The sequence below is a fragment of the Trachinotus anak genome, unplaced genomic scaffold, assembly GCF_046630095.1.
Source record: "Trachinotus anak isolate AG129_WGS33_773 ecotype Australia unplaced genomic scaffold, CSIRO_AGI_Tana_v1 ptg000031l, whole genome shotgun sequence".
Taxonomy (NCBI): Eukaryota; Metazoa; Chordata; class Actinopteri; order Carangiformes; family Carangidae; genus Trachinotus; species Trachinotus anak.
The window spans coordinates 9,001,042-9,027,500 of record NW_027273882.1 but is presented as its reverse complement, the minus strand read 5'-3'; the positions used below and the strand labels follow the sequence as shown (position 1 = coordinate 9,027,500).

At 47.0% G+C, this 26,459-nt stretch overlaps 2 protein-coding genes across 6 annotated transcripts in view; one reads left to right on the top strand and one right to left on the bottom strand.

The window, feature by feature from the left end:
• Positions 1-17,912, top strand: part of kidins220b (kinase D-interacting substrate 220b) — a 20,585-nt gene extending 2,673 nt beyond the window's left edge. The window contains exons 2-30 of one of the 5 annotated variants that reach the window (XM_071467293.1): positions 65-220; positions 946-1,044; positions 1,307-1,405; positions 1,770-1,868; positions 1,968-2,069; positions 2,158-2,256; positions 2,369-2,566; positions 2,740-2,838; positions 4,694-4,792; positions 4,939-5,037; positions 5,754-5,931; positions 6,400-6,564; positions 6,643-6,822; positions 6,934-7,099; positions 7,179-7,330; positions 7,423-7,712; positions 7,865-8,005; positions 8,145-8,382; positions 8,479-8,567; positions 8,844-8,988; positions 9,279-9,441; positions 9,615-9,793; positions 10,118-10,353; positions 11,059-11,181; positions 11,773-11,802; positions 13,138-13,275; positions 13,371-13,469; positions 14,616-14,846; positions 15,329-17,912. In XM_071467293.1, coding sequence (XP_071323394.1) covers positions 89-220; positions 946-1,044; positions 1,307-1,405; positions 1,770-1,868; positions 1,968-2,069; positions 2,158-2,256; positions 2,369-2,566; positions 2,740-2,838; positions 4,694-4,792; positions 4,939-5,037; positions 5,754-5,931; positions 6,400-6,564; positions 6,643-6,822; positions 6,934-7,099; positions 7,179-7,330; positions 7,423-7,712; positions 7,865-8,005; positions 8,145-8,382; positions 8,479-8,567; positions 8,844-8,988; positions 9,279-9,441; positions 9,615-9,793; positions 10,118-10,353; positions 11,059-11,181; positions 11,773-11,802; positions 13,138-13,275; positions 13,371-13,469; positions 14,616-14,846; positions 15,329-16,525 — 5,265 coding nt within the window. In that variant the 5' untranslated portion in view covers positions 65-88 and the 3' untranslated portion in view covers positions 16,526-17,912. Of the gene's footprint in view, positions 1-61; positions 221-945; positions 1,045-1,306; positions 1,406-1,769; positions 1,869-1,967; positions 2,070-2,157; positions 2,257-2,368; positions 2,567-2,739; positions 2,839-4,693; positions 4,793-4,938; positions 5,038-5,753; positions 5,932-6,399; positions 6,565-6,642; positions 6,823-6,933; positions 7,100-7,178; positions 7,331-7,422; positions 7,713-7,864; positions 8,006-8,144; positions 8,383-8,478; positions 8,568-8,843; positions 8,989-9,278; positions 9,442-9,614; positions 9,794-10,117; positions 10,354-11,058; positions 11,182-11,772; positions 11,803-13,137; positions 13,276-13,370; positions 13,470-14,615; positions 14,847-15,328 lie in introns of all 5 variants that reach the window. The other 4 variants (XM_071467291.1, XM_071467295.1, XM_071467294.1 and 1 more) reach the window with 4 other exon arrangements.
• Positions 17,913-20,198: 2,286 nt separating this feature from the next.
• On the bottom strand, positions 20,199-22,555 carry id2b (inhibitor of DNA binding 2b). Its single transcript, XM_071467360.1, has 2 exons — positions 21,863-22,555; positions 20,199-20,831 (listed from the first exon to the last, which is right to left on the bottom strand). Exons 1-2 carry the CDS (start codon positions 22,466-22,468, stop codon positions 20,799-20,801), a joined length of 639 nt encoding a protein of 212 aa, XP_071323461.1. The 5' UTR covers positions 22,469-22,555; the 3' UTR covers positions 20,199-20,798.
• Positions 22,556-26,459: the final 3,904 nt, after the last annotated feature.

The window sequence follows — 26,459 nt, the reverse complement described above, 5'->3', positions numbered from 1 at the left end:
TATCAAAAGCATCACGTCTCTGAGGCTCAGAGGTAAACACTGTAATTCACTCCCCTGTCAGTAGGGGGCGTAGCGACAGACCGCAGACATGGACACCACCACATCCATCAAGATGACCACTCTGGCCATCCAGAACCTGTTCAGCTACGTGGAGGAGGAGAACCTGGCTGCTCTCAAAGCTCACCTGGACCGCTTCAAGGAGGTGGACGGACGCAGCGACGTACGTGTGCCTGAACATCACGGCCTGTTTGATTTATTTATAAAACATCTGTGTCTGTGACAGGGTTTCACTTACGGTAACAGCCCTCAGTCCAAAGGTCCATTTGAGTTTTAGACTTTAGTCATTTTAGTCACCTCCTTGTATTTCAGACGAGTCAACCTGTGGACGTCAGCTTAGTCTGGGTTCAGTTGACTTGTTTCATTTACATCTTTTTATTCACTTATTTGTTTTCTACACGTGATCAGTTTTACACAGTTACACAGTGTCTTGGATACACTTGGTTTTATTCTGCACAGATTCTGGGATTTTTATTTATTTCCACCAGCTTTCATTTTTCTATTTGTTTATTATTCTTTTATTTAGTTTTCATGTGTTATTTCTTCTGAATGTTTCCTGTTGGTTTAAGTTCTTTGTGCAGAGATAAACCTTGTTTGTTTGTTGTCTTTGTTTGTTGTCTTTATTGTCTTTATTGTGTTCGTGGTGTTTGTTGTCTTTGTTGTTGTGGTTTGTTTTTTCTTTTCTTTGTTCATTTGTTTGTCTTTGTGTGTTGTTTGTTCGTTTGCCGTCTTTTGTTTGTTGTGTTTGTCTTCGTTTGTTTTGCTTGTTTGTTGCGTTGGTTGTTTTTGTTTGTTGTTTGTTGTGTTTGTTGCATTTGTTGTGTTTGTTGCGTTGGTTGTTTGTTGTGCTTGTTTGTTGCGTTGGTTGTTTGTTGTGCTTGCGTACAGAACGGTCAGACTCCTCTGATGCTGGCGGCTGAGCAGGGCAGTCTGGAGATCGTCCAGGAGCTCATCAGGAGAGGAGCCAACGTGAACCTGGACGACGTGGTGAGCGAAACAAACACACCCTGTCAGTCACTGTCAGTCAGGTGTTGTTACCGCTGCGTCTTTAATAACATTCCAGCGTCTGTATTATTCAACATGATGGTTTGTACTGTGATAAAAGCTCCTCCCACCTCCCCCTGCTCTCCTCTCTGAACCTCTTCACCTTGGATGCTGTGGTTGCTAGGAAACAGTTAATCAGTAGGCCTCTCATGATGGTGGTGCTCTTGTTGCCATGGTAACACAGACTGTGTGTGTGTGTTGTCAGGACTGCTGGTCGGCCCTGATCTCTGCAGCTAAAGAAGGCCATGTGGAGGTGGTGAGGGAGCTGCTGGAGAACAGCGCCTACATCGAGCACAGAGACATGGTGGGAGCAACACAAACAACTTCACGAGCTCTCATTAATGTGGTTGTTGTATTAGCTGATGTTTGTCTTTAACGAGGTGGTCCAATGAGAGCAGTGATCCTGGAGCCAAATGTAGAAACACTGAAACCTCCACCTCAGTAACGGGGCAGTTAAATGAAACGAACTGGCTCTAAAAGATGTAAATCCACTGAGCAGGCATGAAAGAGTCAGATGTTCTGGGGTCTGGGACTGAGAGGACCGACAGGACCTTGGTTTGCTTTATTGATTCTATTGCTACAGCAACAAACTCACATAAAATCAATCGCTCAAGTGTCCCAGTGTTGATCTCCGGTCTATGTGAGTGACTGATGTGACTGTGTCTCAGGGAGGATGGACCGCTCTGATGTGGGCGGCTTATAAAGGTCGCGTAGAGGTCACCAAGCTGCTGCTGGAGCACGGAGCCAACCCCAACACTACAGGACAGGTAACGCACAACACACAGTATGTCTGCCTGTACGTTGGCTGACAGACACGGTCAGTCGCTGACACACGTACCACACGTGTACTCCCTCCCTCTCTGCAGCAGTACAGCGTGTATCCAATCATCTGGGCTGCAGGTCGAGGACACGCCGACATCGTCAAAGTGCTTCTGCAGAACGGAGCCAAGGTCAACTGTTCGGACAAGGTGACGAGAACAGGAAGCTCAGCTCAGACTCACAGTCTACTGTAGAGTATACAACTAAACTGTGTGTGTGTGTGTGTGTGTGAGACAGTATGGGACCACTCCTCTGATCTGGGCGTCCAGAAAAGGACACTTTGACTGTGTGATGCACCTGCTGGAGAATGGCGCTGACGTGGACCAGGAGGGGGCGGTATGTTACAGCTCTACAGGATGTTTGTACTGAGCAGCAGGGTTAGTTCTCACCGTCTCCAGGAAACGCAACGGTTTCCTGTCAGGCTAACACCTGCTGTGTGTCTCGTCAGAACTCCATGACGGCTCTGATCGTGGCGGTGAAGGGCGGCTACACCGAGGTGGTGAAGGAGCTGCTGAAGAGGAACCCCAACGTCAACATGACCGACAAAGACGGGAACACCGCGCTGATGATCGCCGCCAAGGAGGGCTACACCGAGATCGTCCAGGACCTGCTGGACGCCGGGACGTACGTCAACATCCCAGACCGGGTAAGACAGTGTCACGCAGCCTGACGAGAAATTATCTCAACATAAATGTGTCAGAATGATGTCATCACTCTGTAACACTCAGATTGACTCTGAGTCAGTTCTGTCAAACATGTGGTCAGTAAGAGGACACTGCTGCTCACACTCAACTCTGTGTGTGTGTGTGTGTGTTCCAGAGTGGCGACACAGTGCTGATTGGAGCAGTGAGGGGGGGTCATGTGGAGATCGTCAGAGCTCTGCTGCATAAATACGCTGACATCGACATCAGAGGACAGGTGAGAACTGATGAGAGCTGATGTCGCTGTAACAGGTGTCATGTTACTGTCAGTGATGAGGGACTCATCGACCCGTGAGGAAATGATCAGTTCTTCTTCGGACGGATGAAACATCAGATTTCCACTAGTTTACTTCTCCTTCTTCAGTTAAGTGTTTGAGGTGTACACATCCTGGTGCCTAGCAACAGCTTCGTCCTGGCTCTTCTGTGTGTTCCTCCGCCTGGGGGCTTCTCCTCCTCTGGGCCTCAAGGATGAACTGATCAGAGTTTGGAGGTCAAAGGTCACACTTTAAGCCATCACTATAGAGTTCACACAACGACTGATATGAATCTGGATGAACAGATGTAACCTGAGACTAGTGTAGCTCCTCTCGTCTGACTATGAGAATAACAGAGATGCCAACATCTACCTGGGTTCAAGAAACAATTTAAAACCAAGAATAGGATGACGTTTAACAACTGGCAGATTTATTGCTCTACAACAATACACAGTTTACACAGCGCTGACACTGGTACAAACAGAATAAGATAAATACAAAAATACAAAATGAAATCCTCAACTCCAGCACACTTTGGAGCCAGAAATCCAAGAGTTCAGTTTCTTTGTCCCTGTGCAGGTGTGTGTGTTGAACGTTCTGCACTTTAGACTAGTACTACTACTACTACTACTACTACTACTACTACTACTAATCAAGCTGGTCAGACGTCTCCTATGGACTGGTCCTACGGTTGGTCACACCGTTTCCACGCTCGTCCACAGCCTCGCCATCACAGACTCATCACAGATTTCATCTGGTAAACAAAAAAACTATCTACACAAATAGTGCAGAATAATAAGTTGCTCTGTTCTCTGTCTGACATGAGACCTCATTCACTCTTTCCATCTTATAATGTTCAGTATCACCAGTATCTAAGGATACACCTCAATTAACATGAGATGAATTACTCTCTGTCATTACCTCCTTTGGTATTTTAACATGAACAAATCAAATATTTGTCGTGTTTTACCATAGATCACGATGTAAAGTGCATTAAACCACTTTTACCTGTAACTTATTCCTTGTTACTGTTTTTAAACGTCATTTTTTATACACATTTAATATCGTCCTCTTAAACATGAATATGAATTATCACTATTAATCTTCCAGCATATAACTTCAACAGTGCAGCTCAGTTCAACATCAGTACAGCTTGACTGCAACATTAAGTTATTAACTCCTCTAACACAGGGCTGTAATGTAATCTTATTTTAATGACACCCTGCTAACCGAGGCTAACAGCTAGCAGCAGTGGTCAGCTGTTAGCACTAGCGATCTTTTTAGAACAATTAATGTTACAGTACGCACCAAAGTACAGTGGAAACTTTGAACAACATTAATGATCCCGACTGGTTTCTATGAAAAGTATCTGAACTTGAAGAGCGAGTGCAGTTTATTCTCTCTCCTCACAGCAGCTAGCGACAGCTTCAACTCACCGGGACTCAACACAAACTACTTGACAGAAGCTCCGTCACATTCAGTCAGGATAACAGCTGATTAGCACTGTGTACAGTGTATTGTGCTCCCCACAGGAAACGACATGCAACCACACCCTAAATGACGAGTGGGTTTAGTAGCTCTGTTTCACATGGGTTACACTGGTCTGAGCGGGGGGGCAGACTCCAGCAAGGTGGGAACTGTAGTCATAAGTCACACTGGTTGATCTGAGATCAACCAGTGTGAAGACGTCTCACTCTGTTGCAGTAAAGTGATGGATGGTCTTTATGGCTGAGGACGGACCCCTCAGGACGTCTGCAGCTTCGTGTTAGCGGACAGAAGCAGGGTGACAGTTGATGTCTCACTCTGTTGTGTTTCCAGGAGAACAAAACAGCTCTGTACTGGGCTGTGGAGAAAGGAAACGCCACCATGGTGAGAGACATCCTGCAGTGTAACCCAGACACTGAGACCTGCACCAAGGTGAGACCTGGACCCGCCTGACTGACCACACCTGTCTGATAAAACCTGTGTAGCTACAAATCATCAGTATAATCATTCACAGGTGTGTGCGCATCAGTGTTGTAAACATCACATGTGTGAGCTCGTGTTTCTGCTTCCTGTCTCAGGACGGAGAGACTCCTCTGATCAAAGCCACCAAGATGAGGAACATTGACATCGTGGAGTTGCTGCTCGATAAAGGCGCCAAAGTGTCGGCTGTCGACAAGGTGGGGGTCTCTCACACACACACACACACACACACACACACACACACACACACTCACTCACACAAAGTCAGAGAGCTGGAGTCAGCTAGCTGAAGTTTGCCCTTCAGAATCTGTGAAGTCTCTTCATGTTGTCACAGCTGAAGGAAGCTGCAGCCGATCGTTGTTGTTTCATAAAGAACTGACTCAGTCCATCAGTGTGACGTCAAACACTGTCCAGATGTTTACTGTCACAGCAGCTGCAGCACGTTCAAGAATCTGAAACATCAAACCTTCCATCATCATCATCATCATCATCATCATCATCATCATCATCATCATCAGCTGCTGGTTCTCGTCGTGGCTGCTCTGATGTGATGAACACTTTCTGATTAGTCAATTCGTTCATCTATGAAGTGAAACAGGCCATCGCAGCTCGTCAGGGTGAAACTCAACGTCCCCTCAGGTCACTGAAGGAAAACCCGGGATAAATCAACATATTGATTACCAAATATCTGATGATGTTTCTGTAGATCAACTTAATTATTAAATAACTTATGAATATATTATACATTATAATATATTATAAAATAACTGTGTTAGTTTTCACCATTTAACATAATAACCATGACAACACCTTAAATTTAAAGTGAGAGGATCAGTCGCTGCTGAATCTTCCATCAGCACCAGTGAGTCTGTTTCCCTCCCCCTGTTCAGTCTCCTCCCCTCTTTCTCTGCAGAAAGGAGACACTCCCCTTCACATCGCCATCCGTGGTCGGAGTCGCCGCCTGGCCGAGCTCCTCCTCCGAAACCCCAAAGATGGCCGCCTGCTGTACCGGCCCAACAAGGCCGGAGAGACGCCGTACAACATCGACTGCAGCCACCAGAAGAGCATCCTCACACAGATCTTCGGAGCGCGTACGTTCACCTCGAGGGTCTTATCTCAGGGCAGTGACGGGGATGAAGGAGTGGATCCTCTCAGGGTCACAGTTTGTTTCTGGGAGGTCAGAGTACAGTTAGCTACACCTGTCAGCTGTTAGCACACATCAGGTAGGCATGCAGCATATTTTACCATGGTGATGTAACAGAAACCAGCGTCATGACGCAGAGCCTGGAGGTGGCTTTTGAGGCCCTCACTGTGCTCCACCTGTTTCCTGTTAAAGGTGGAGTCAGTCAGTCTGTTGATATTTAAACTCACTTCACTACTCCTTCAGAAGCTCCGCCCCCTGGAAGTCAGGGACACATTGCCAAGGCAACAACACAGCGGTAGAATCCAGAGCGTCGTATACAGCGTGCAAACGCTAGCTAGCATAGCATTTTAAATTCTGCATCTGTTAACAACTGACACAGAGCAGTAATACACACCTGTCTGCCCCTCCCCCGCAGGACACCTGTCCCCCACGGAGTCAGATGGAGACATGCTGGGTTACGACCTGTACAGCTCCGCTCTGGCCGACATCCTGAGTGAACCCACCATGCAGCCCCCCATCTGTGTGGGTCTGTACGCTCAGTGGGGCAGCGGCAAGTCCTTCCTGCTCAAGAAGCTGGAGGGTGAGTGAGGACACACACACACACACACACACACACACAGTACATAAAGCATCATACATTCATCCTCCTCCTCCTCAGATGAGATGAAGACATTTGCCGGGCAGCAGATTGAGCCGTTGTTCCAGTTCTCCTGGCTCGTCGTCTTTCTGTCTCTGCTTCTCTGCGGCTCCGTCGCTGTCGTCCTCGGCTTCACTGTCGACCCTAAGCTGGCCATGGCGGTCTCCCTCAGCCTGCTGGCCCTGCTCTACCTGTTCTTCGGTAAGACCCGCCCCCTTAACAACGGTCCACCTTCAGGTGGGAGGTCACGAGGCACCTCCTGTTCCCCTGGTGAGTAAGTGTGTAAGTGTGTAAGTGTACGTTGTGTCGTAGTGGTGGTGTACTTCGGCGGGCGCCGGGAGGGTGAGAGCTGGAACTGGGCGTGGCTGCTCAGCACTCGTCTGGCCCGTCACATCGGGTACCTGGAGCTGCTGCTGAAGCTGATGTTCGTCAACCCGCCGGAGCTGCCGGAGCAGAGCACCAGAGCTCTGCCTGTCAGGTGAGAAAAACCACACCCGTCTCTGAGCTGAGCTGAGCGAAAGCCACGCAGCCGCTGACCTGCCGCCACCTGTCTGCAGGTTTCTGTTCACCGACTACAACCGTCTGTCCAGCGTCGGAGGAGAGACGTCGATGGCCGAGATGATTGCCACACTGTCCGACGCCTGTGAGAGAGAGTTCGGCTTCCTCGCTACACGTCTGTTCAGAGTGTTTAAGACAGAGGAGACGCAAGGTAACACACACACACACACACACACACACACACTGTGTTCTCTTATTAACCAGTACCTTAGCTTTGACTCTTTCCATCATTGGCGGTCTCAGGTAAGAGGAAGTGGAAGAAGACGTGCTGCGTGCCGTCCTTCATCATCTTCGTCTTGGTGCTGGCCTGCCTGCTGACCGGCATGGCGCTGCTGGCCATCTTCAAGGTGGACGGGGAGAACCGCACAGTGAACGCTGTTCTGATCGCCATCAGCAGCGTGGTGGGTCTGGCTCTGCTGCTGAACTGCAGGACGTGGTGGCAGGTGACTGACTCGGTGCTGAACTCTCAGAGGAAGAGGCTGCACAGTGCCGCCAACAGGATGCACAAACTGAAGAGCGAGGGCTTCATGAAGGTGAGGGGTGGGGCTAAAGTGTCAGACAGGGAGAACGTAACATGTTTAAAGTGACAGCTCCTCACAGGTTCCGGCTGAAGCTTTTATTGTGAAACAGGTAAAGATTTAGGTCAGTAAGTAGTGTAACGTGACCCCTGGGTGTTGTCCTGCAGGTCCTGAAGAACGAGGTGGAGCTGATGGCGAGGATGGCGAAGACCATTGATGGCTTCACGCAGCATCAGACGAGGCTGGCGGTCGTCATCGATGGACTGGACTCATGTGAACAGGACAAAGTTCTGCAGATGCTGGACACGGTGACGACACACACACACACACACACGCACACACACACCAGAGCTCTCTCAGACACAGACACAAGTTATTACCACTGAACCAGGTGTAGGACCGGAGCGATGGCGGTGAAACTGTCTGACTGATTGTTTCCTCCTGCAGGTCCGGGTCTTATTCTCCAAAGGTCCCTTCATCTCCATCTTCGCCAGCGACCCACACATCATCATCAAAGCCATCAACCAGAACCTGAACAGCGTCCTCAGAGACTCCAACATCAACGGACACGACTACATGAGGAACATCGTCCACCTGCCCGTCTTCCTCAACAGTAGAGGCCTCTCCAGCGCCAAGAAGATGTGTGCCGCTGCCCCGCCCAACGGAGACGCCCCCAACACAGATGGTAACCATGGTGATAACATGGTGACACACACACACACTGCAGATTAATTCAGCTTAAAGAGCTCCACCCACCCAGTGTTTTATCATCCCTCTCTAGGTTGGCACGAGGAGCTGGACAGGAAACTGTCTCAGCACAGTTTGGGAGAATTAACCAAGTTTGGCAGCAAGACCACGCTTGCTCGCAGGGTGAGTCTGTGTGTGTGAGAGTGTGTGTGTGTGCGTGTCTGTGTGTGTGTGTGTGTGTGTGTGTGTGTCACTGAGCTCACAGAGAACCACTGACTGACAGGTGACAGGTCAGTCAGTGGTTCAGGTGTGATCTGATTTGACTTGTTGACTCGGGTTTTAACTGAATTCTTCTTCTAATGAAAGAAATCAAACCGATCAGAGTTTCTCAGTGTCTTCAGTCAGTCACTGTTTACTGATCAACATGTGATCATGTGACCTGTGTGTGTCTGTGTGCAGGACACGTACCGGCGGCGCCAGGTGCAGCGCTCAGTGACTCGTCAGATGTCATTCGACCTGACGAAGCTGATGGTGACGGAGGACTGGTTCAGTGACATCAGCCCACAGACCATGAGAAGGCTGCTCAACATCGTCTCTGTCACAGGTGTCTGACTGACACACCTGTGTCAGGGCTTTTACTTTGACACACTCACAGGAAGTCTGCCTGTTTCTTTCACCTCATTATTCATGTTTCATGTTAGAGAAACTTTATTAAAGATCCTTCCATCCTCTGATGTGTGTCAGTCACTTCCTGTCGCTGTCTGACCCGAACACCACTGGAATTATTATTGATCGTCATCACTCCTCAGGATGTTCTTCTTCCTCTGAGGCTTGCTCACGTTTCCGTCTGTCCGTTACAAATAACCCCGCCTCCTGCCGTGTGTGTGCGTGCAGGTCGTCTCCTGCGAGCCAATCAGATCAGCTTTAACTGGGACCGTCTGGCGTCATGGATCAACCTGACAGAGCAGTGGCCCTACAGGACGTCCTGGCTCATCCTGTACCTGGAAGAGACCGACGGAGTCCCAGACCAGGCCACACTCAAGACCATCTATGAGAGGTCAGAGGTCACGCTCAGGCTGTCAGTCATTCTGTAGTTTGATCTGGGGCAAAAAATTAAAAATGCACAAGACACTGTCAGAAGTGACTGAGCTGTTGTCAGTAGTGTGGAGATGAATCATGGGGGGGGGCACAGTCATGGCACAGCAGCACTGACGTGATGTTTGCTCTCAGAGTGTCGAAGAACATCCCCACCACCAAAGACGTGGAGCCTCTGCTGGAGATCGACGGAGACGTTCGCAGCTTCGAGGTCTTTCTGTCTTCACGAACGCCCGTCCTCACGGCCAGAGACATCCGCACCTTCCTGCCCTGCACCGTCAACCTGGACCCCAAGCTGCGGGAGATCATAGCAGGTGACACACAGTACTGCTACTACTGGTACTGCGAATGATACTGCACATCTGGACGCTCCCGCACTGACAGCCTGCACCCGCAACTCAGAGATCACAGCAGCTGTGATGGTTAATACTGTGATACTACTGCAGTACTACTAATACTGCACCCCTGCAGTACTACTTAGTACAACTAATACTGCACCTCACACTGCTATAGCCACAGCCACTGTAGTACTACTGTGCTACAACTGTACTACTTCTCAATACAACTAATACTGCAGTACCAGCAGATACCCCAGCAGTTACTACACATCTGTGTTTTCCTCTCTTTCTCTGATCCAGATGTTCGTGCAGCCCGGGAGCAGATGAATATGGGCGGGGTCACGTACCCGTCCCTCCCCCTGCAGGAGGCTCAGCCCCGCCCCTCCTCTGTCTACAGTCAGGTGTCGTCGGCGTGCTCGCCCTCCGCCTCCTTCAGTGGAGCCTTCAACCAGCCATCGGGGGGCATCGTCTCCCCGCAGCCTCACAGCAGCTACTACAGCGGCATGGCCGGACCACAGCACCCCTTCTACAACAGGGTGAGTACAGGCTCCGCCCACAGACCTCCCATGATGATGTCATTCTCATTGACGGCAGACAGGTGTGGGCCCGGGTGAGGTTCAGCCTTCAGGTTTTGTTAGAGATGGTGAAATGTGGCTCCTGACTGGCTGAGTGACAGGTAACGCTGTGATGTCATCACCACCGTCACCCAGCAGGTGTCCCGCTCACCTGGTTCGGTTCCCCCCTTCATGATTTGTGTTTGTGGTATGATTTGATTGACAGTGCTGTCAGGTGACCTGTTTCACACAGGACCTCAGACTCAACAACAGCTTCTCAACATCTTCATGACCTCACTGACAAACGAAGCTGCTCTCCGATTGGTTATTTATTGGTCAGCACACGGACATGTTGACACCTTCCACCACTTGTACGTGATGCAGAGTTCAGAGGCGCCAACATGGTCCCCGCAGGGCGAGACATTAAAGGAGGGTTTCTGTCAACAGAGACCAGATCCCAGCGTCCGGAGAGCAGCTGTAGGCTGAGTCACTTTGTCTGTGGTAACAGCTGTAACAGCTGCAACAGCTGCAACAGCTGACTTCCTGTTGGAGAAACAGCCCGTCACAGTGACAGCACAGCTTCCACCGTTTGATTTGAATTCTTATCTTTAAGTTGCCTCCTTCTTGTTGTTTGTTCAGATCATCACCATGAACATTATTTTGATTTTCTGCCCCTCCCCCCTTCAGCCATATTTCCCCCATCACCTTTACCAGCTGCCACGCCCACTCATGGGCTCCTCCTACCCATCACACCTTCATCCACGCCTGCTACCCAAAACCTCGTACAGCAGGGACGCCACCGCCGCACCTGTAAGTACAACCAACACCTGAGTCGTGGACGGTTACGTTTTTATTTCACCTGTCGTCTGAATCTGTGATGAAACCCACCCACAAACAATTCCTGAATAAATATTTCAAACATGAATCTACAGGATTTGTCTAAATATTAGTGAGGTTTCAGTCTTTTACTGAGGCCTCTGCAGTCTGACTCAGTGCTGACTCTTCTCTCACTGTTGATTTGTTTCCTGTCACCAGGAAGAGAAGCGTGTTTTAAATAAAGATGATTTTATTGTCCAATAATCAGTTTGAGTCAATAAAGTTTCACTCAGAGTCAGTGGATCTTCTTCTGCATCATCCTCTCGTCTCTTCTTCTGTGGTGGTGGGAAACATTTTACTTAGATTTTCTTCTGACTGGGATTTAATATAAAATGAAATAAAGTCTTGAACAATATCTTTCATGGATTGATGTGTGTACTCTGAAACTGAGTGAGATCTGAGCCAACGTCCTGACTCCATGACTGCTGGTTGTTTCCACTCAGCTCTGTCGGTCTGTCTTCTCCTGATGTTCCCTCTCCACCTGCGTTTCACTCCTCACCTGTCTGTCTGTCTGTCTGTCTGCAGTATAAAGGTTCATCTTTGAAAAGGAAGCAGGTATTGAACTCTTGACCCTAACATGACCGACTTACTTTCTTTCCTTCCTTCCTTCCTTCCTTCCTTCCTTCCTTCCCTCACTGCTCTTGCTGCCGTCCTCCTTTCAGCTAACTCCCTCTCAAGTGCTCTTCCTACTTCAACTCCCAGCATGAACCTTGCCTGGATTAGCTGCCTGTAGCCCTAGTAGAGTAGCTGTTTGATCTGCTCAGAGTGATGAGTGGTTTGACCTTTGACCTCATCTCTAAATCTCACTGCTTACCCACGGAGATGCCCCCTCTCCTGTCTTAAAGCACACACACACACACACACAGAAATGAACCGTTAGACAGTTACTGATAAACATTTCTGTTTTTTCTGTGTGATAATGAACATTTGCTTCAGTCGAGCAGTTTTCAGAACAAACCTCTGCAGATGAGAAATGCTATGAACTAACTCATTAATTAAACCAGTGTGAACTCGTATACATGCTACCAGGCGATCACATGAAATATTAGGAATCATTGATTTGATCAAGGCCTGAGAGACAGAGAGAGACAGAGACAGAGAGACAGACAGAGAGAGAGAGACGGAGAGAGAGAGAGATGGAGAGAGAGACAGACAGACAGAGAGAGACAGACAGAGAGACAGACAAAGAGAGAGAGACGGAGAGAGAGAGAGATGGAGAGAGAGACAGACAGACAGAGAGAGACAGACAGAGAGAGACAGACAGAGAGAGACAGAGAGAGAGAGACAGACAGAGAGAGAGAGACGGAGAGAGAGACAGACGGACAGAGAGAGACAGAGAGAGACAGACAGAGAGAGAGAGACAGAGAGAGACAGACAGAGAGAGAGAGACGGAGAGAGAGATGGAGAGAGAGAGACAGACAGACAGAGAGACAGACACAGAGAGAGACAGACAGAGAGAGAGAGAGAGAAAGAGAGAGGTAGCCGACCTCAGACAGGAGGGAAGCTGGAGGTTACCATAGTTATTTAAACCTTTACTTTCATGAGCAGATTTGATAACTGGCAGGTTAAATTTCTGGTTTCTGAGCGAGTGTTGTTCATCCCACTGAGACCTGTGTGATCTGACAGTACAGAGAAGCTTGTTAAGAGTCAGCGTGAGAGTGGAAATCTGTCCTGTTAAACACTGACTTCCTGTTTGAAGTTTTCACTGAATCACAAGTTGTTCCTACATTAGCAGTGGTGTGTTTGAACACTTGTGTAGGACAGACACTCATCACTGACGTCATCACTGACTCTGGGTCAGTGCTGGTAGCTCACCACGACGCACTGTCAAACAAATGCTACTGGTGTGTGTGTTTCCTGGAAATCGGACCTGTGTGTGTTTGTGTTCAGGGTTCGGCCTCCGTCGTGTCGGGCGCTCCCGCCATCCTCCTCGGCTCCATGACGACTGAGGCCGTTTGCGAGCGCGTGCGGCAGATCGAAGGCATCGACCAGAGCATGATGGGACAGTACGCCGCCACCATCAGGAAGGTGAGTGACGGGAGGCGACAGTGGGACAGGTGGTGACTTCAGGTGTGAACGTGACACTGAACATCGTTTCTCTGTTTTCTGCGTCCTGTTTCCAGGCCAACGTTAACGGCAGAGTTCTGTCTCAGTGTAACATCGATGAGCTGAAGAAGGAGATGAACATGAACTTCGGAGACTGGCAGCTCTTCAGGGCCACGGTCAGTCCTCAGACACCATCATGAACCACTGCAACACATCTGTAGCAGCAGGGTTGTTGTGATGCACACCTTTATACCTGACACACTCTTTTGCATGGCAGGTGAATCAGTGACAGCTAAATGTTACATCAGGACGTGTCTTCTGTTATAACTTCAGGTGTATGAATGACTAGCGCACAGAGACCAAGGTAGCTTTAATAGTTGTACTGTCATTGTGAGCTTTAACTCCATGGATCACACTTAAACCAACTATAGCCCTGATTCTTAACCATAAAATACCTCATCAAAACATGAAAATACCTCACTTTTAAACATGAATCAAAACACAAGGATTAAATGCAAAAACAGAAACATTTATTCCACCCAAAGTAAAACAAAATCAAAATAACAATACTCAGGGTTTTAGTTCTTAGTTTATGGTATCATAACGTTGGCGCGAAGGTTGCAGCTCATTTTGAAACCGAAAGGGAATATTATCATTACTCACTGTCCCCCGGAAAAGGCGGGAAGCTCACGGTTTAGCTAAGTACATACTGATATAAAACCACCGGTTCTTACCTTGACTGAACTGGAGAAACGTAACAGGGTTTAACAAACTTATGAAACAGAGATTAACGTCTCTGTCGCTTCTCGTTCTGAGTTTTAGTCCCGCCCCTCTAAGAATCCGACAGAGTATAATATTCATCCCACCTTAACAGTAGCGATAGTGACTGATTGACACCTGTCTCTAGCCAACAAATAAAAAGAAAATGGACCTGAGATGTTCAAGATCTACACCAAACATAGGAAATTTCAGAACCTTACTAAAAAAAAAAAAAAAAAAATATATATATATATATATATATATATATATATATATATAATATAATATTATATTATATTTGTTCATATTAATGTACAAAAATATCTTCACACTGACCCAGGACATATTTCAATATACAGAATGTGTAAGGGCTGAACTGGAAGGCATATTAACAAGACAATATATAACAAAATTAGTAGTAAACTACCCAACTGTAACAACTGCAACACAACTACAACACAATTACAGCACTATTAGTGACATCATCATTATGACCGTCACTTTCATAATCAGTGTCTCGTAACAGGTTGTAAATGTCACCTGTCTCCTCTGTCCTGCTGCAGGTCCTGGACATGCGTCACATTGAGAGTCAGGTGTTGCATGAGGAAGCGGCCAGCGAGCAAGGCAGCGTCGTCGGTGGTCACGCTGAAGCAGGAAGACGAGCTGTGGCTCCGCCTCATGCTGGCCCTGCCAACACGGACGCTTCACCGATGTACAGCTTCAACTTGAGCTTTGAGGAGCTGAGCACCGTGGGTCTGGATGATCCGACACGACACGGAAACATGCAGTGGATGGTAAACTCACAGGAAGGGCGAGCAGCTCAACGTATTGATCAGAAGAAGAGAGATCAGATAAGATCAGATAAGATAAGATAAGATCGCCTTTATTAGTCCCACAGTGGAGAAATCCACAGTGTTACAGACGCAAAGTGGCAGAGCAGAGAAAACAAAGCTGCAAAGAAACTGCAATAACAGATATTTAAGAAAGATAAATAATAAGAATATAATAATATACAAATTATATAATAGTATACAAAATTACTTTTTATACAATTAAAAGTAGAGGAAAAGAGAAAAAAGGGAAAAGCTCAACAGTGAGCAGGAGTTGCTGTAATAGGCTGCCACTCGTGTGGCGCCATCTTGAAAGGTTTAATGAGAATAATCTGCTGTTCACTTGGTTCAGCTGTGACACTGGAAGACTTTCTATCTTTGTGATGATCTGTTGTTACCTGTTGGTTACAGTCAGAGCGAACAGAAAACTCTTCCTCTGTCCCCAGGGTGGAGCTCATCGCACCGCCAGCATGACCAGCCTGAACTCCCAGGAGTCGTCCAATGACATCTCCAAGCTGACGGACAAACAGCAGGCCGAGTACCGCAACGCCTACCAGGAGTACATCGCCCAGATGGCCCAGCTGGAGATGGGCGGTGGGGGCGGAGAGAAGCCCGTCCAGCCGCAGCCGGGGCAGTTCATGACATCATCTTCTGAGGACAAGGGCAAGGATGGCGCTGAGCAAGATGGACGCAAACCCTTCACCAAGAGGAGCGGCAGCAAGCCGGCAGCAGACAACACCGACTTCCCCTCCAACGGCGATGCCCTGGACCCCATCACAGAGGAGGACGAGAAGGGCGACCACGGATCCTCCAAGTCCCTGCTGACCCGCAAAACCTCGGCTGAAAGAGGCGGGCTGTTCCAGGGCGCCGCCGACCTGAAGCTGAAGGCCGGTGGAGGGCTGCGTTACCAGAAGCTGACCAGCGATGACGAAGAGTCTGAGGAGTCAGATAACGCCCCCCTCCTGAAAGACGGCAAGAAGGCGGGCGACCCCAAACTGCCAGGGGGCTCACTGGCGCTGAAGGGTAAGGACTACCTGTCGGACGCCATGCTGGACAAGAAAGACTCGTCTGACTCTGGCGTACGTTCCAACGAGAGCTCACCAAACCACTCGCTGCAGGACGAGGAGGCGGACCTGTCGCAGCTGGAGAGGGCCAACCTGATCGAGCTGGACGAGGAGAGCCTGGCCAGGAAGCGAGGCCTCCCCAGCAGCCTCAGCGGCCTCCAGGACCCGGCCGTCGCCCGCATGTCCATCTGCTCAGAGGACCAGTGCAGCCTGCTGGCCAGCAGCCCGGAGGAGAGCTGGCCCTCGTCTAAGAGCTACAATCTGAACCGCACGCCGAGCAACGTGACCCTCAACAACAACACCAACGCCCAGCAGGGCAACCGCCCCCGCCTGCCAGCAGAGGGCTCCACCTCCTCCTCCAACCCCACCTCTTCATCCTCCACTGGTGATGTCATCATGTCCCCGAGCTCCGGGACCACTGGCACCTCTGGGACCACCACCACCAGGCCAGGGCCAAACAACGAGAACGTCCGGGTGGTTCACCTGAAGAGGGGCCTGAAACCTGGAGACCCGCCGGAGATCTGCGCCGTGTCCTCCGACACCGTCACCTTCGGCGAGGAGCGCGAGAGCATCCTGTGACCTCACAAAGATAAAGAGAGCCCTGAGGGTCCGTCAGGAGCCGCCTCCACCTTCTGAACCAATCAGAAGCTTCTCATGAGATGTGACAACATTTGATGAGTCGCTCAGATAAAATTTAAATGATTTGGACTTAAAAACATGAAAACCTCCGTCTGAGTGAGATTCGAAGTGGTGAAGAGCGGCTGCTGGTGGACTGGTAGTTCAGTCTGTGGTGGTAGATGCATGTTCACAGCTGTAGTCAGGAGTTGAAGCTCAGTAGTGACGTAGACACTTTACTCTGCATGTTGATGTTGTGACGTGATCGTGCCTCCAGGAATCATTTCATTTGTTCCCTGCAGATGTTAACAAAACATTCGTCACATCTGGAAAACAATTAGACGCTAACTAGATGTCAGCAGGAAACACAGAGCAGCTCAGGACCAGCGATCAGGAGACCAGGAGCTGGTTTCTGGTCCCTGCAGATATTCACAGTATTCGTTATTCCTGTCCCTGTGAAAGATATATTCACTGGTAAGTAGGTGTGTGAGGGTCCCAGCATCACAGGAAGCACAGCGATATTTGTAAAGCATTCCTGTCCTTACAGATGTGAAGGTGCACTGACCTGTGACAGGTGACCAGAGGCAGCGTGAGGCTGTGAAACCATTAGACAGTAACAGGTTTGGTGTGTTAATACTGAGCTGGTTCAGTCTGAAGCTGCTGCTGTGGATCCACACACACTGAAAACTCCTCTATCTGCAGCTTCACTGTCGTCAGATTAAAGCTGTTGCGTCAGTATTAACTCGTTCACAGTGTTGATGGTTTCTGTGTAGAGACACAGTGGTTTGTAGTTTAGTGATGGTGTGTCAGAGCTGAGTTCATCAGCTGCTCTTCTGATCATGAATCATTGGCTACTTGTCGTGGAGTTAAGTGAATATCATTGGATGTCGGACAAAACATTTGAAGACTATATGGATGATTTTCTGGTGTTTCGCAGATCAAACCGTAAAGTGATTATTTTTTAAAAATCGCTGAATGAAAAAAAAAGTTTCTTGTAAACTTCACATCACTGATTCGTCATTTTAAATTAAACATGTCCTGTAGAATTCATCTTGTTTTGGTTCTGTGATTCAAATGTGGTGAAACTTTATTGAATCCGTGTCAAACTGAGGGAACAAAGTTTTCTCTGCAGCTCAGATTTTCTGAGTTAAAGTCGGACTCAGACGTTGGTGTCGAGCTCAGTGTCAGGTCTGTGTCCTCGTGCCGTCTGCATGAAGCTGTTGTAGAGTTTTACAGTGTTGTGCGCTGTGTGTTGTCGCCTCAGTGCTCTCTAACACCTGAAGGTGAAGTTGATGGAATCTGTCCTGCTCATGAAAACATGAATAAATAAACCCTGGATGTTGAACGTTAATGCTGCTTCATGACTGTTTTTTAATAGTTTTTTTGTATAAAAATACTCCATTACAAATAAAGATCATGCATTCAAAATCCCACCAAAATAAAAGCGCAGAAGTATCATCAGCAAAATGTCCTTGGAGAACTCATCATGCAGGACGTTATGGGACATCTCTACTTGAATTATTTCATTTTCTTCTGTTTTATACGTCCACCCCGCATCTGAGAGGAAATGTTGACATCTTTACTGCACCAGTAAATACACAAGGAAATACTCGAGTAGAAGTGTGTCCATTTACTCATTTGTTCTGGAGAAACTCAGTCTACTGATGAAGACTGTGTGATATGGTCAAAAGCTCCAGAACAAACCCACGAATGACTTCCTGCCCAAACAGGATGTTAAATAAGAACAAATTTCAAATATTTTACCTTCAGTAACTAGTTTCCAGATTCAGATTAAAAATAGAGAATTTCACTAAAACTGATGTTATTACAAAAAAGATAAAGTTATTAAAACTAACCCATGATATTAATGTGTCAATAATAATAATCTAATAATATTAAACACATTACTGTAGAAAGAGTACTTTTACTTCAAGTATAGTTTGATTCTTTGACTTTTGCACTGTCGTACTTTGACTTCAGTGACAGATGTGAGAACTTCCTCCACAGCTGGTTTCTGAAACTCAAGCTCTGAGAAAACTTTGAAACTAAAGAAAAGACAAACAGCTTTTTATTTATTTAGTTTATTTCATTTCTTTTTTTTGTTTCTCACATTTTAAGAAACTGAGCAGAGTCAATTTAAAGGTCCCATATTTTACTGTTTCCCAGTATTTTAAGTGTTGATATCCATAAGACGATATATTATTATTATTATATCGACTTTCACAGTATTCATATAAAACCTTGACCTGCTTTATAATCCAAAAAGACATGAGCATCTACCTTTAGACTGTTAATGTTAATGTTTTGTAAAAGTTTTTATTGCAAGAATCAGACCCATTCTGTGTCTAAAGGAAGCTGAAAAACTAGTTCATGCATTTGTTACCTCAAGACTGGACTACTGTAACTCATTATTGTCAGGATGTCCCAAAAATTCAGTAAAAAGCCTCCAATTGATCCAGAATGCGGCAGCACGAGTACTGACAGGAACTAGGAAACGTGATCACATCTCTCCTGTGTTAGCTTCTCTGCATTGGCTCCCTGTAAAATCCAGGATAGAATTTAAAATCCTCCTCCTCACCTACAAAGCCATTCATGGTCAGGCACCATCGTACCTTGGAGAGCTTATAGTTCCCTATTTTCCCAATAGGACACTTCGCTCTCTAAATGCAGGTCAACTTGTGGTTCCCAGAGTTTGTAAGAGCAGAATGGGGGGGGGGGCAGAGCCTTCAGCTATCAGGCTCCTCTCCTGTGGAACCAGCTCCCAGTGTGGGTTCGGGAGGCAGACCCCCTCTCTACCTTTAAGATCAGGCTTCAAACTGTCCTGTTTAGTAAAGCTTATAGTTAGGGCTGGCTCGGATATGTCCTGACCCATCCCTTAGTTATGCTGCTATAGAGCTAGACTGCTGGGGGATTCCCATGATTCACTGGGCTCTCTCTCTCTATTTCTGTCTCTCTCCCCCTCTCTCTCTCTCTCTCTCTCTCTCCCTCTCTCTCTGTCCTCATTCTGCAGGTCTCTCTGTCTCTGGAGCAGCAGGATCCAGATCCACCACTACTCATCTTTACTATTAACCACTGTTATCTGTCATTATTATTGATAACACCATTACCTACACAGCTGTTCCTGGTCTCTCTCTCTCTCTCTCTCTCTCTCTCTCTCTCTCTTCTCCCCCCTCCCCCCCTTTTTTATCTCCTCCTAAACCCAACCGATCAGTGCTTCAGTTTGGTGTTTAAATCTTTAAAAAATGAGCCAGAAATGTGATGATTTTTTAAAATGAGAAATTCGAAAACCTCCGTTCAAATGTGTTGAGAAAATTAAACATTCAATCTGTCATGTAATTCAAAATTTTCAGAATAAAAGTGCAACAGGCCGCCACTCCACTGCTGATGTGACTGATGGGTTTGTTTTGCAGAACGTGTCATAGAGATGATTTTCCACAACATCCACAAAACAAAACCAAACCAACAAAAAGAATAAATTAGATCACACTGTAGAGACCTTTACTTTGAAGAGTTATGAATATGGCATTCAGTTTGTTTGACTTGAATTTTGAGTGAGAAGAGAAAATATTAAAATATTGTTTTGTTTTGCAGCAGAAAGGATTTCCCACAATTCCAACAAAAACACAACAACAAAAGATGAATGGATCAGAAAACACACACTGTATTTTAAACTGCAGCAACAGACTGTAGACTTTTACTTTGAAGAGTCAAAGCTGTCATACACACAAAACTGTTCAACCTCTGTCTGTGGACGTCACGTAATGTTGTTATCAACCGGTACTACGAACGAACAACAACAACAACAAGCTCCTGACTGCACTGGAGTGTGGCCAGCTCAGGATGACGTCATTTGAAGCTGCGATTTCTGAGGGAAAGTGAATGCAGCATAAGACTGAAAATGCATCATGGTGGGAAACGATGAACTAAAGGTTGATCTGTGTTGGCTGAGCACTGATGTGCCTGAGTTTGAGTCTTATTTTGATAATCAAGCAGGAAGTGCAGTACAACACAAAGGAAGTCAAAGGATCTGTGAAGTCGAAAACTAAAAGCTCTGAGTTGAACCCATTTAATCCAGACTTGATCCAGACTCGGGATTAGAAGTTGTGATTTTTAGTGGCTGAGGTTTCTGTGACGAAGGTAAAACAAACATGAGATCAGATCCTGAGATCAGAGGCCTGAAGACTCTCGGTCCAGTCCGGTCCAGTCTAGTCCAGTCCGGTCCGGTCCAGCCTTTGACTCAGTGACTCTTGAGTCGGGTCGACTCAAACTCCTGCAAGAGACCAGACAGAAACACCGTTAGACTGAGGCTTTTAATGTGAAGGGACATATACATATATCTTTATTAGCACAAGAGGAGGGGGGGTCCGTGCGTGGGGGGGGAATTCACCGGACAGCAGAGACAGAAAGGTCAAAGGTCAAATCATTGTTTCCTGAGCAACAGGTTGACAGACGCCTACAGTGATTAATCAGCTTCATCAATATTCAACCAAACCTTCAGTTTTTAGATCAAATTCAACAAAAGTAAAAACCACTTTAAGAAAAGTGCTGACGGATCCTCGTCCCTCAGATCTGAACCCTCACCTGCTCTGAAATCCACCACAGTCCTGAACCAACACGTCACCAAATATTCAACAGGGAGCCGAGAGGTCAGAGGTCAACACAGCCTGATCTACTGTAACAGTAGATTTAGTTTGCTGCCATTTGTCGCCTCCGTGATCGGCTCCAGGTTTGACCTCAGGGCCAGAGACAGAGACTGTTGATCTGGACTCATCTGGACCAGGTCTCTGGTCGACCATCTCTGGTTCTCTGGGCAGACGTGGAGGTCATGACCTCTGCAGTGTGTAGCTTAAACTGCACAGACACACAAACGCCTCACAAGTCTGGTTTCTAATGAACCGGCTCTGGGTGTCGGAGGTTGGTCCAGTTTCTGGTCCAGTCCTGACAGAAACAGCAGAATAAGACTAAACCTCCCCCAGTTGGACTTTGTCTTTGGGGGGTCCCTAAAATAAAATACACGATAAGGGGACAGGACCTGGGTCTCAGTTATAACAACTTTTTATTTCCACTAAAACATCAGTGACAAAGAAATTCTGATGTTTAGTCCAACACAGTAAATCATACATTCAACACTAAGCTCATTTATTTAAAGGTTTTATTTTATTTTTTCATTTTCTTCAGTTTTTTCATCTACACACTACAATAAACGACAGAGGCCGTTTATAACAGACGTGATCAAAGCTGATCAGCTATCAATACCTGATCAATAACCAGATAAACTTGAGCTGCCTCGGTGTCTCCTACCTGGCAGATGTGGATGTTGACACCGGAGCTCTGGCCGCTCTGTGGCCGCTGTGGGTGCTGCTGTTGCCGGTCACAGCGGTGCGCTTCTCCCCGCGGCGGCTCTCCTCGGTCTCCGGCCGGGCAGGAGGCGCCCAGCTCGGTCTGCAGGTCCAGGATGTAGTCTATGACATGCTGCAGGATCTCCACCCTGCTGGCGGCCCGTCCGGGCAGCAGACCGGGCACCATCTGCCGCAGCAGCCGGTAACACAGGTTCATGTCCTGCAGGAGGAGGACCGGGACCTGCGGGTCTTCCGCCGCCGCCGCTCGGCTCTTGTTCCGGGAGGAGCCCGGCAGATGGCAGCGGAGGCTCCGGCTTCTCGGGGGCGGGGTGCCGCTACTCGTCCTCCTCCTGCCGGCTGACAGCACCGGGCTCCCGGCTCTCATGTGTCCTACTGGACGGTGGACTACTGGTCCAGACTGAGGGACGACAGACCGGAGGTGGCGGGGACACAGCTCCACAGAGAAACCGGAGGAAAGCAGCTGAGCGGAGGAAGAAAGACCGAGCTTCTTATAGAGAAGCTGAAGTCTGAGCTGAACGCTCATTGGCTCAAAGCGAACGTCAATCATCTCTTCAAGCGAGCTGATTGGTCCCTGAACAACCAGCTCACCTGTCACCTGTCTGAAGCGGGGGCGTGTCTACAGGTGGGAGGACTCATCTGCCCATCCAATGAAAACGCTGAATCACTGTATTCTGATCATCTCACCTCAGCCTCCAGAAGAAGTGGATGAGCTGCTGCATCAGCTTCAGCTATAAAATCAAGTTACATACAATTCACATACAACCCTGTTTCCCAAAAGCTGGGACTCTATAAAAATAAAAACTGAACACGATGTGCAAATCATGTGAACACATATTTAACTGAAAATAGATCAAAACAACATATGCAATGGTGAAATTGTTTTATGAAAAATATTTGCTCGATTTGAATCTAATGCCAACAACACGTCTCAATAAAGCTGGGACGGGTCATGTGACTGTTGCTACGACAATCAGCCCCCACCTGGTGCTGTGGTCCTCAGTAACACACCCACCACTGCTGAAGTCGATTAGATGAGCAGCTGCTGAGTTAAAGGAAACAGAGGCCAGTTTATCTCCACTACAGAGACACTGAGCTGCATCTACCGTTCACACAACCTGTGATCACCGGCTGCTCGGGGGCTGCAGAGGAGGAGGGGTTAACTCAACGGCACCTTACTATCTTACTTCAACAGCTTTCATTCAGCTTCTGTGAGGATTTAACTTTCACTCAAGATCTCTGGTGTTTTTAACGTCAACTTCATCAAACCCAGCAACAAGGAGGTCAAAGGTCAGAGGTTCAGATTCCCCTGTTGTTTTTGCATTATTCTTAAAAAGTACAACAATAACAAAAACTCAGTCACATCAAGCTGCAATAATTTAAACAAACTGGACCAATAAGATCCAACATGTGAGTCAGAACTGTCACACGGCTCCTTCATTATGTTTGTTTTGTCCAAACATCAAGATTATAAATAAACTGTTAAAATAACTGAAATGAAATGCAGCAAAACCTCCTATTTAAGAAGCTGGAAACATTAAACATTTGGTAATTTATCATGAAAGATATATTAAACTATTATTAGAATAATAGATTTTCTGCCAATTGACTTAATTTGCTTCAGCCTCTGCTGGTATTTACAGCTGAGTGGATAAATGTGAGGTAGTGAAGTGTAAAGTCGCATAAAAAGAAAATAAGTACAAGTACCTCAAAGTGCTTAAAGGCAGTACTCAGTTAAACGTCTCCATTTATTAGGACTCCACCACTGATGTGAACAGGAGGTGATGAAGAGGAGGAGGATGTGATGACATCACTGCTGTTGGTTACCATGGCGACCCTGTTGGTGTTTTGGCTGCAGGAGCTGGACAGATGTTGAGTCATTGGTCCTGATGCTGAAACAAAATCAGATCAGCTCATGTCTCTTCAAACGTCTTCTGTCTTTGTTAAGAGTTCGTTAGGTTTTACACCTAATGAATGAATTAGGTGAATTGTGAGGAAAATCTCTATTTAAAAGGGACATTATTCAGTGATAATCTATTGGAGGTTTCAGAGTGCAGGTTGTGAAGATATAGACCATGGACTTTCTGTTTCTCTATATCTGAAGAATCTGAGCTGTATTTTGTCATTTGGTGCTGATGGATGAGGAAGAGTTGGCTGCTGGCTCTGCAGCTCCACACCAGATGCTGGACACGACATTTCCTGGCCGGTGCAGTGAAGCTCAGCAGGGGGGACATCTGTGTGGCTGCCGTTCGTGCTTCGACCTCCCCCCTCTGTCCTCATCCTCCTGGACACCAACCAACCAGCTGCAGAGCTGCTCCTCCAGCTGGGGCCGGGCATCGCCCATGGGGCCCTGGAGGACCTGAGCGGCACTGCAGTCATCAACATCTGCCCCTGAACACAACACACACCTCGTCCTCCTCAGGACTGTTAACACACACACACACCAGGACAATGAAGAGACACGTTCAGGTTAAATAAAAATAAAGTCAGTCAGGTCTGGCTGCTGTTCGCTTCAACAACTAATGTCTGTTAGTGATTAATAATTATTTGTCTCCAGGTCATTTTTTATTTCTGCTGCACACAAGAACAACTAAGTTCAGTAAAAACACGTCTTGATCTCACAAGTTATCAGCTTCATGGAGTCTGCTGCAATATGTAGGCATCATGTTAGTGTGCCCTGCACTGTTGTGACCTAAAAACTATGAAACATCATATACTGAAAACTTGTAATACTGGATACAGTTTAGATCCAGACCTGGATATACTGAGCAAACACAATACAACAATATAATAATTTCTTCCATGTATGTCCATGATGGTTTAAGCACCGTCCTCCTCTGGTCAACGCTGTCCCAACATGGGTTCAGGTCAGGTTTCTCTAATGTTTAGTCGATGTCATTGGACACACATTGGACACACTGGACAGGTGTCTCCATGCTGAGCCTCTAATGAGGCCATCATATCTCTCTGATTTTGACTGGTGATGACTTGGTTTGGTTGAAGAGCTCTCATTTGACTGTTTTAATTTCCGGTGTGTCTGGAGGCGCAGCAGCTGTGAGATTTGTTCAGCTGCATAAAAACGGTGGTGAGCTGCGCTCACACTTTGCATCTTATCGTTCTGTGTGATCAGCGTCTGTCTGCAGCTCTGCAGCTCAGCAGCGTCACTCTGATCCACCAACACACAGCAGGAACATGCAAAACGAGGCCTGCAGCTGCCACCAAACTCTGGCTAATATATGATATATTCAAATGCATGAAGCCACAGAGGTGTTTTACTGTTAGGACTCACACAGGCATTTTCATAACAGAGGACTCACAACAGGCTTTTGTTGTTTGTTTTGCAAATGTTCAGAATGTGAGTTTCTGCAGGAGTCACGCTGCTCTACCTGCAGACTGACAGCAGGGAACAGGGTTTATTATAATATCTGACTCCCAGTTTAATTCACATGATCATTTGTAAAGTGACTTTCACTACACAGTGTCTCCACTTTCTAAGTTGTATTTCCTAAGGTGAAACTAAGGGTTTTATAAATCAAACTGAGATCAGTGTTGTTTAATGTGATGATGCACTTTGTTCCACTGGTTCGTCTGTATGACGGCTGTGAAGTGCAAACCACAATGGCAATAACAAAACAAAACAAAAATCACAGAACAACAGCAAACAGCAGAAAACACATTAACCCAGAAAACAGTAGACTACTCTCCTTGGGTTAAGATAGAGTTTCTGGCCCAACTGAAGGAGTTCCAGTGTCTCTGGGGGAGGGAGCTGAGCCAGAAGGCCAGGCTCTTGATTTATCAGTCACTCTTTGTTCTGACTCTCACCTGTGGTCATGAGGTCTGGATATTGACCAAAAGTATGAAATCATGGATACTAGTGGCTGAAATGAGATTTCTCCATACGGTGTCTGGGCTCAGCCTTAGAGATAGAGTGAGGAGCTCTGACATCCAGAGGGAGCTCAGAGTAAAGCTCCATGTCGAAAGGAACCAGCTGGAGTGGTTCAGGGATCTGATCAGGATGTCTCCTTGGTGTCTTCCATTACGCTGGAGAAGATGCTCATCCGGCCTGGGAATGCCTTGGGATCCCCAGGAGGAGCTGGGAAAGGTTGCTGGGGAGCAGGACACCTGGTTTTCTCTGTCAAAGAAAGTAATAAATTCCCAAAGTTCCTGAACAAAAAAATGGTACAATAGTGAACAAACAACCTTTTTGCAATGGCAGATTTCACCTTTCTCTCAATGGGTTTTAGGTCGGTCCATCTTTTCTTTTTCAACCGTTCTTTTGTGCTGCTGGATGTGAGCTTTGGGTCATTGCTCTGTTGAAAGACCAGAAACCAAAAACATGGTTTTCATTCTAAAATATCTTCTGTTCTGATTAAAACTGTTTGTCACTGCATTAAGACACAATTGATTATCTTCCCTTAAACCAGAGTTCAGGCTGGTTGTTAAAACACATCATTGCTGTTAGTGACTGTGTTTCTGTTAAATAAATGCAGAGCATGTTTGTCTGAATGCAGTTAATGGAGGCCCTGCTTATCAGTTTATTC

Bases quoted from the DNA above. Each gene is read 5' to 3' on its own strand.
- id2b (XM_071467360.1), bottom strand. From the start codon at position 22,468: ATGATTGACGTTCGCTTTGAGCCAATGAGCGTTCAGCTCAGACTTCAG. The intron at 20,832-21,862 runs GTAGGAGACACC...GGTCTCTTGCAG, and splicing joins TCAACATCCACATCTGCCAG to GAGTTTGAGTCGACCCGACT.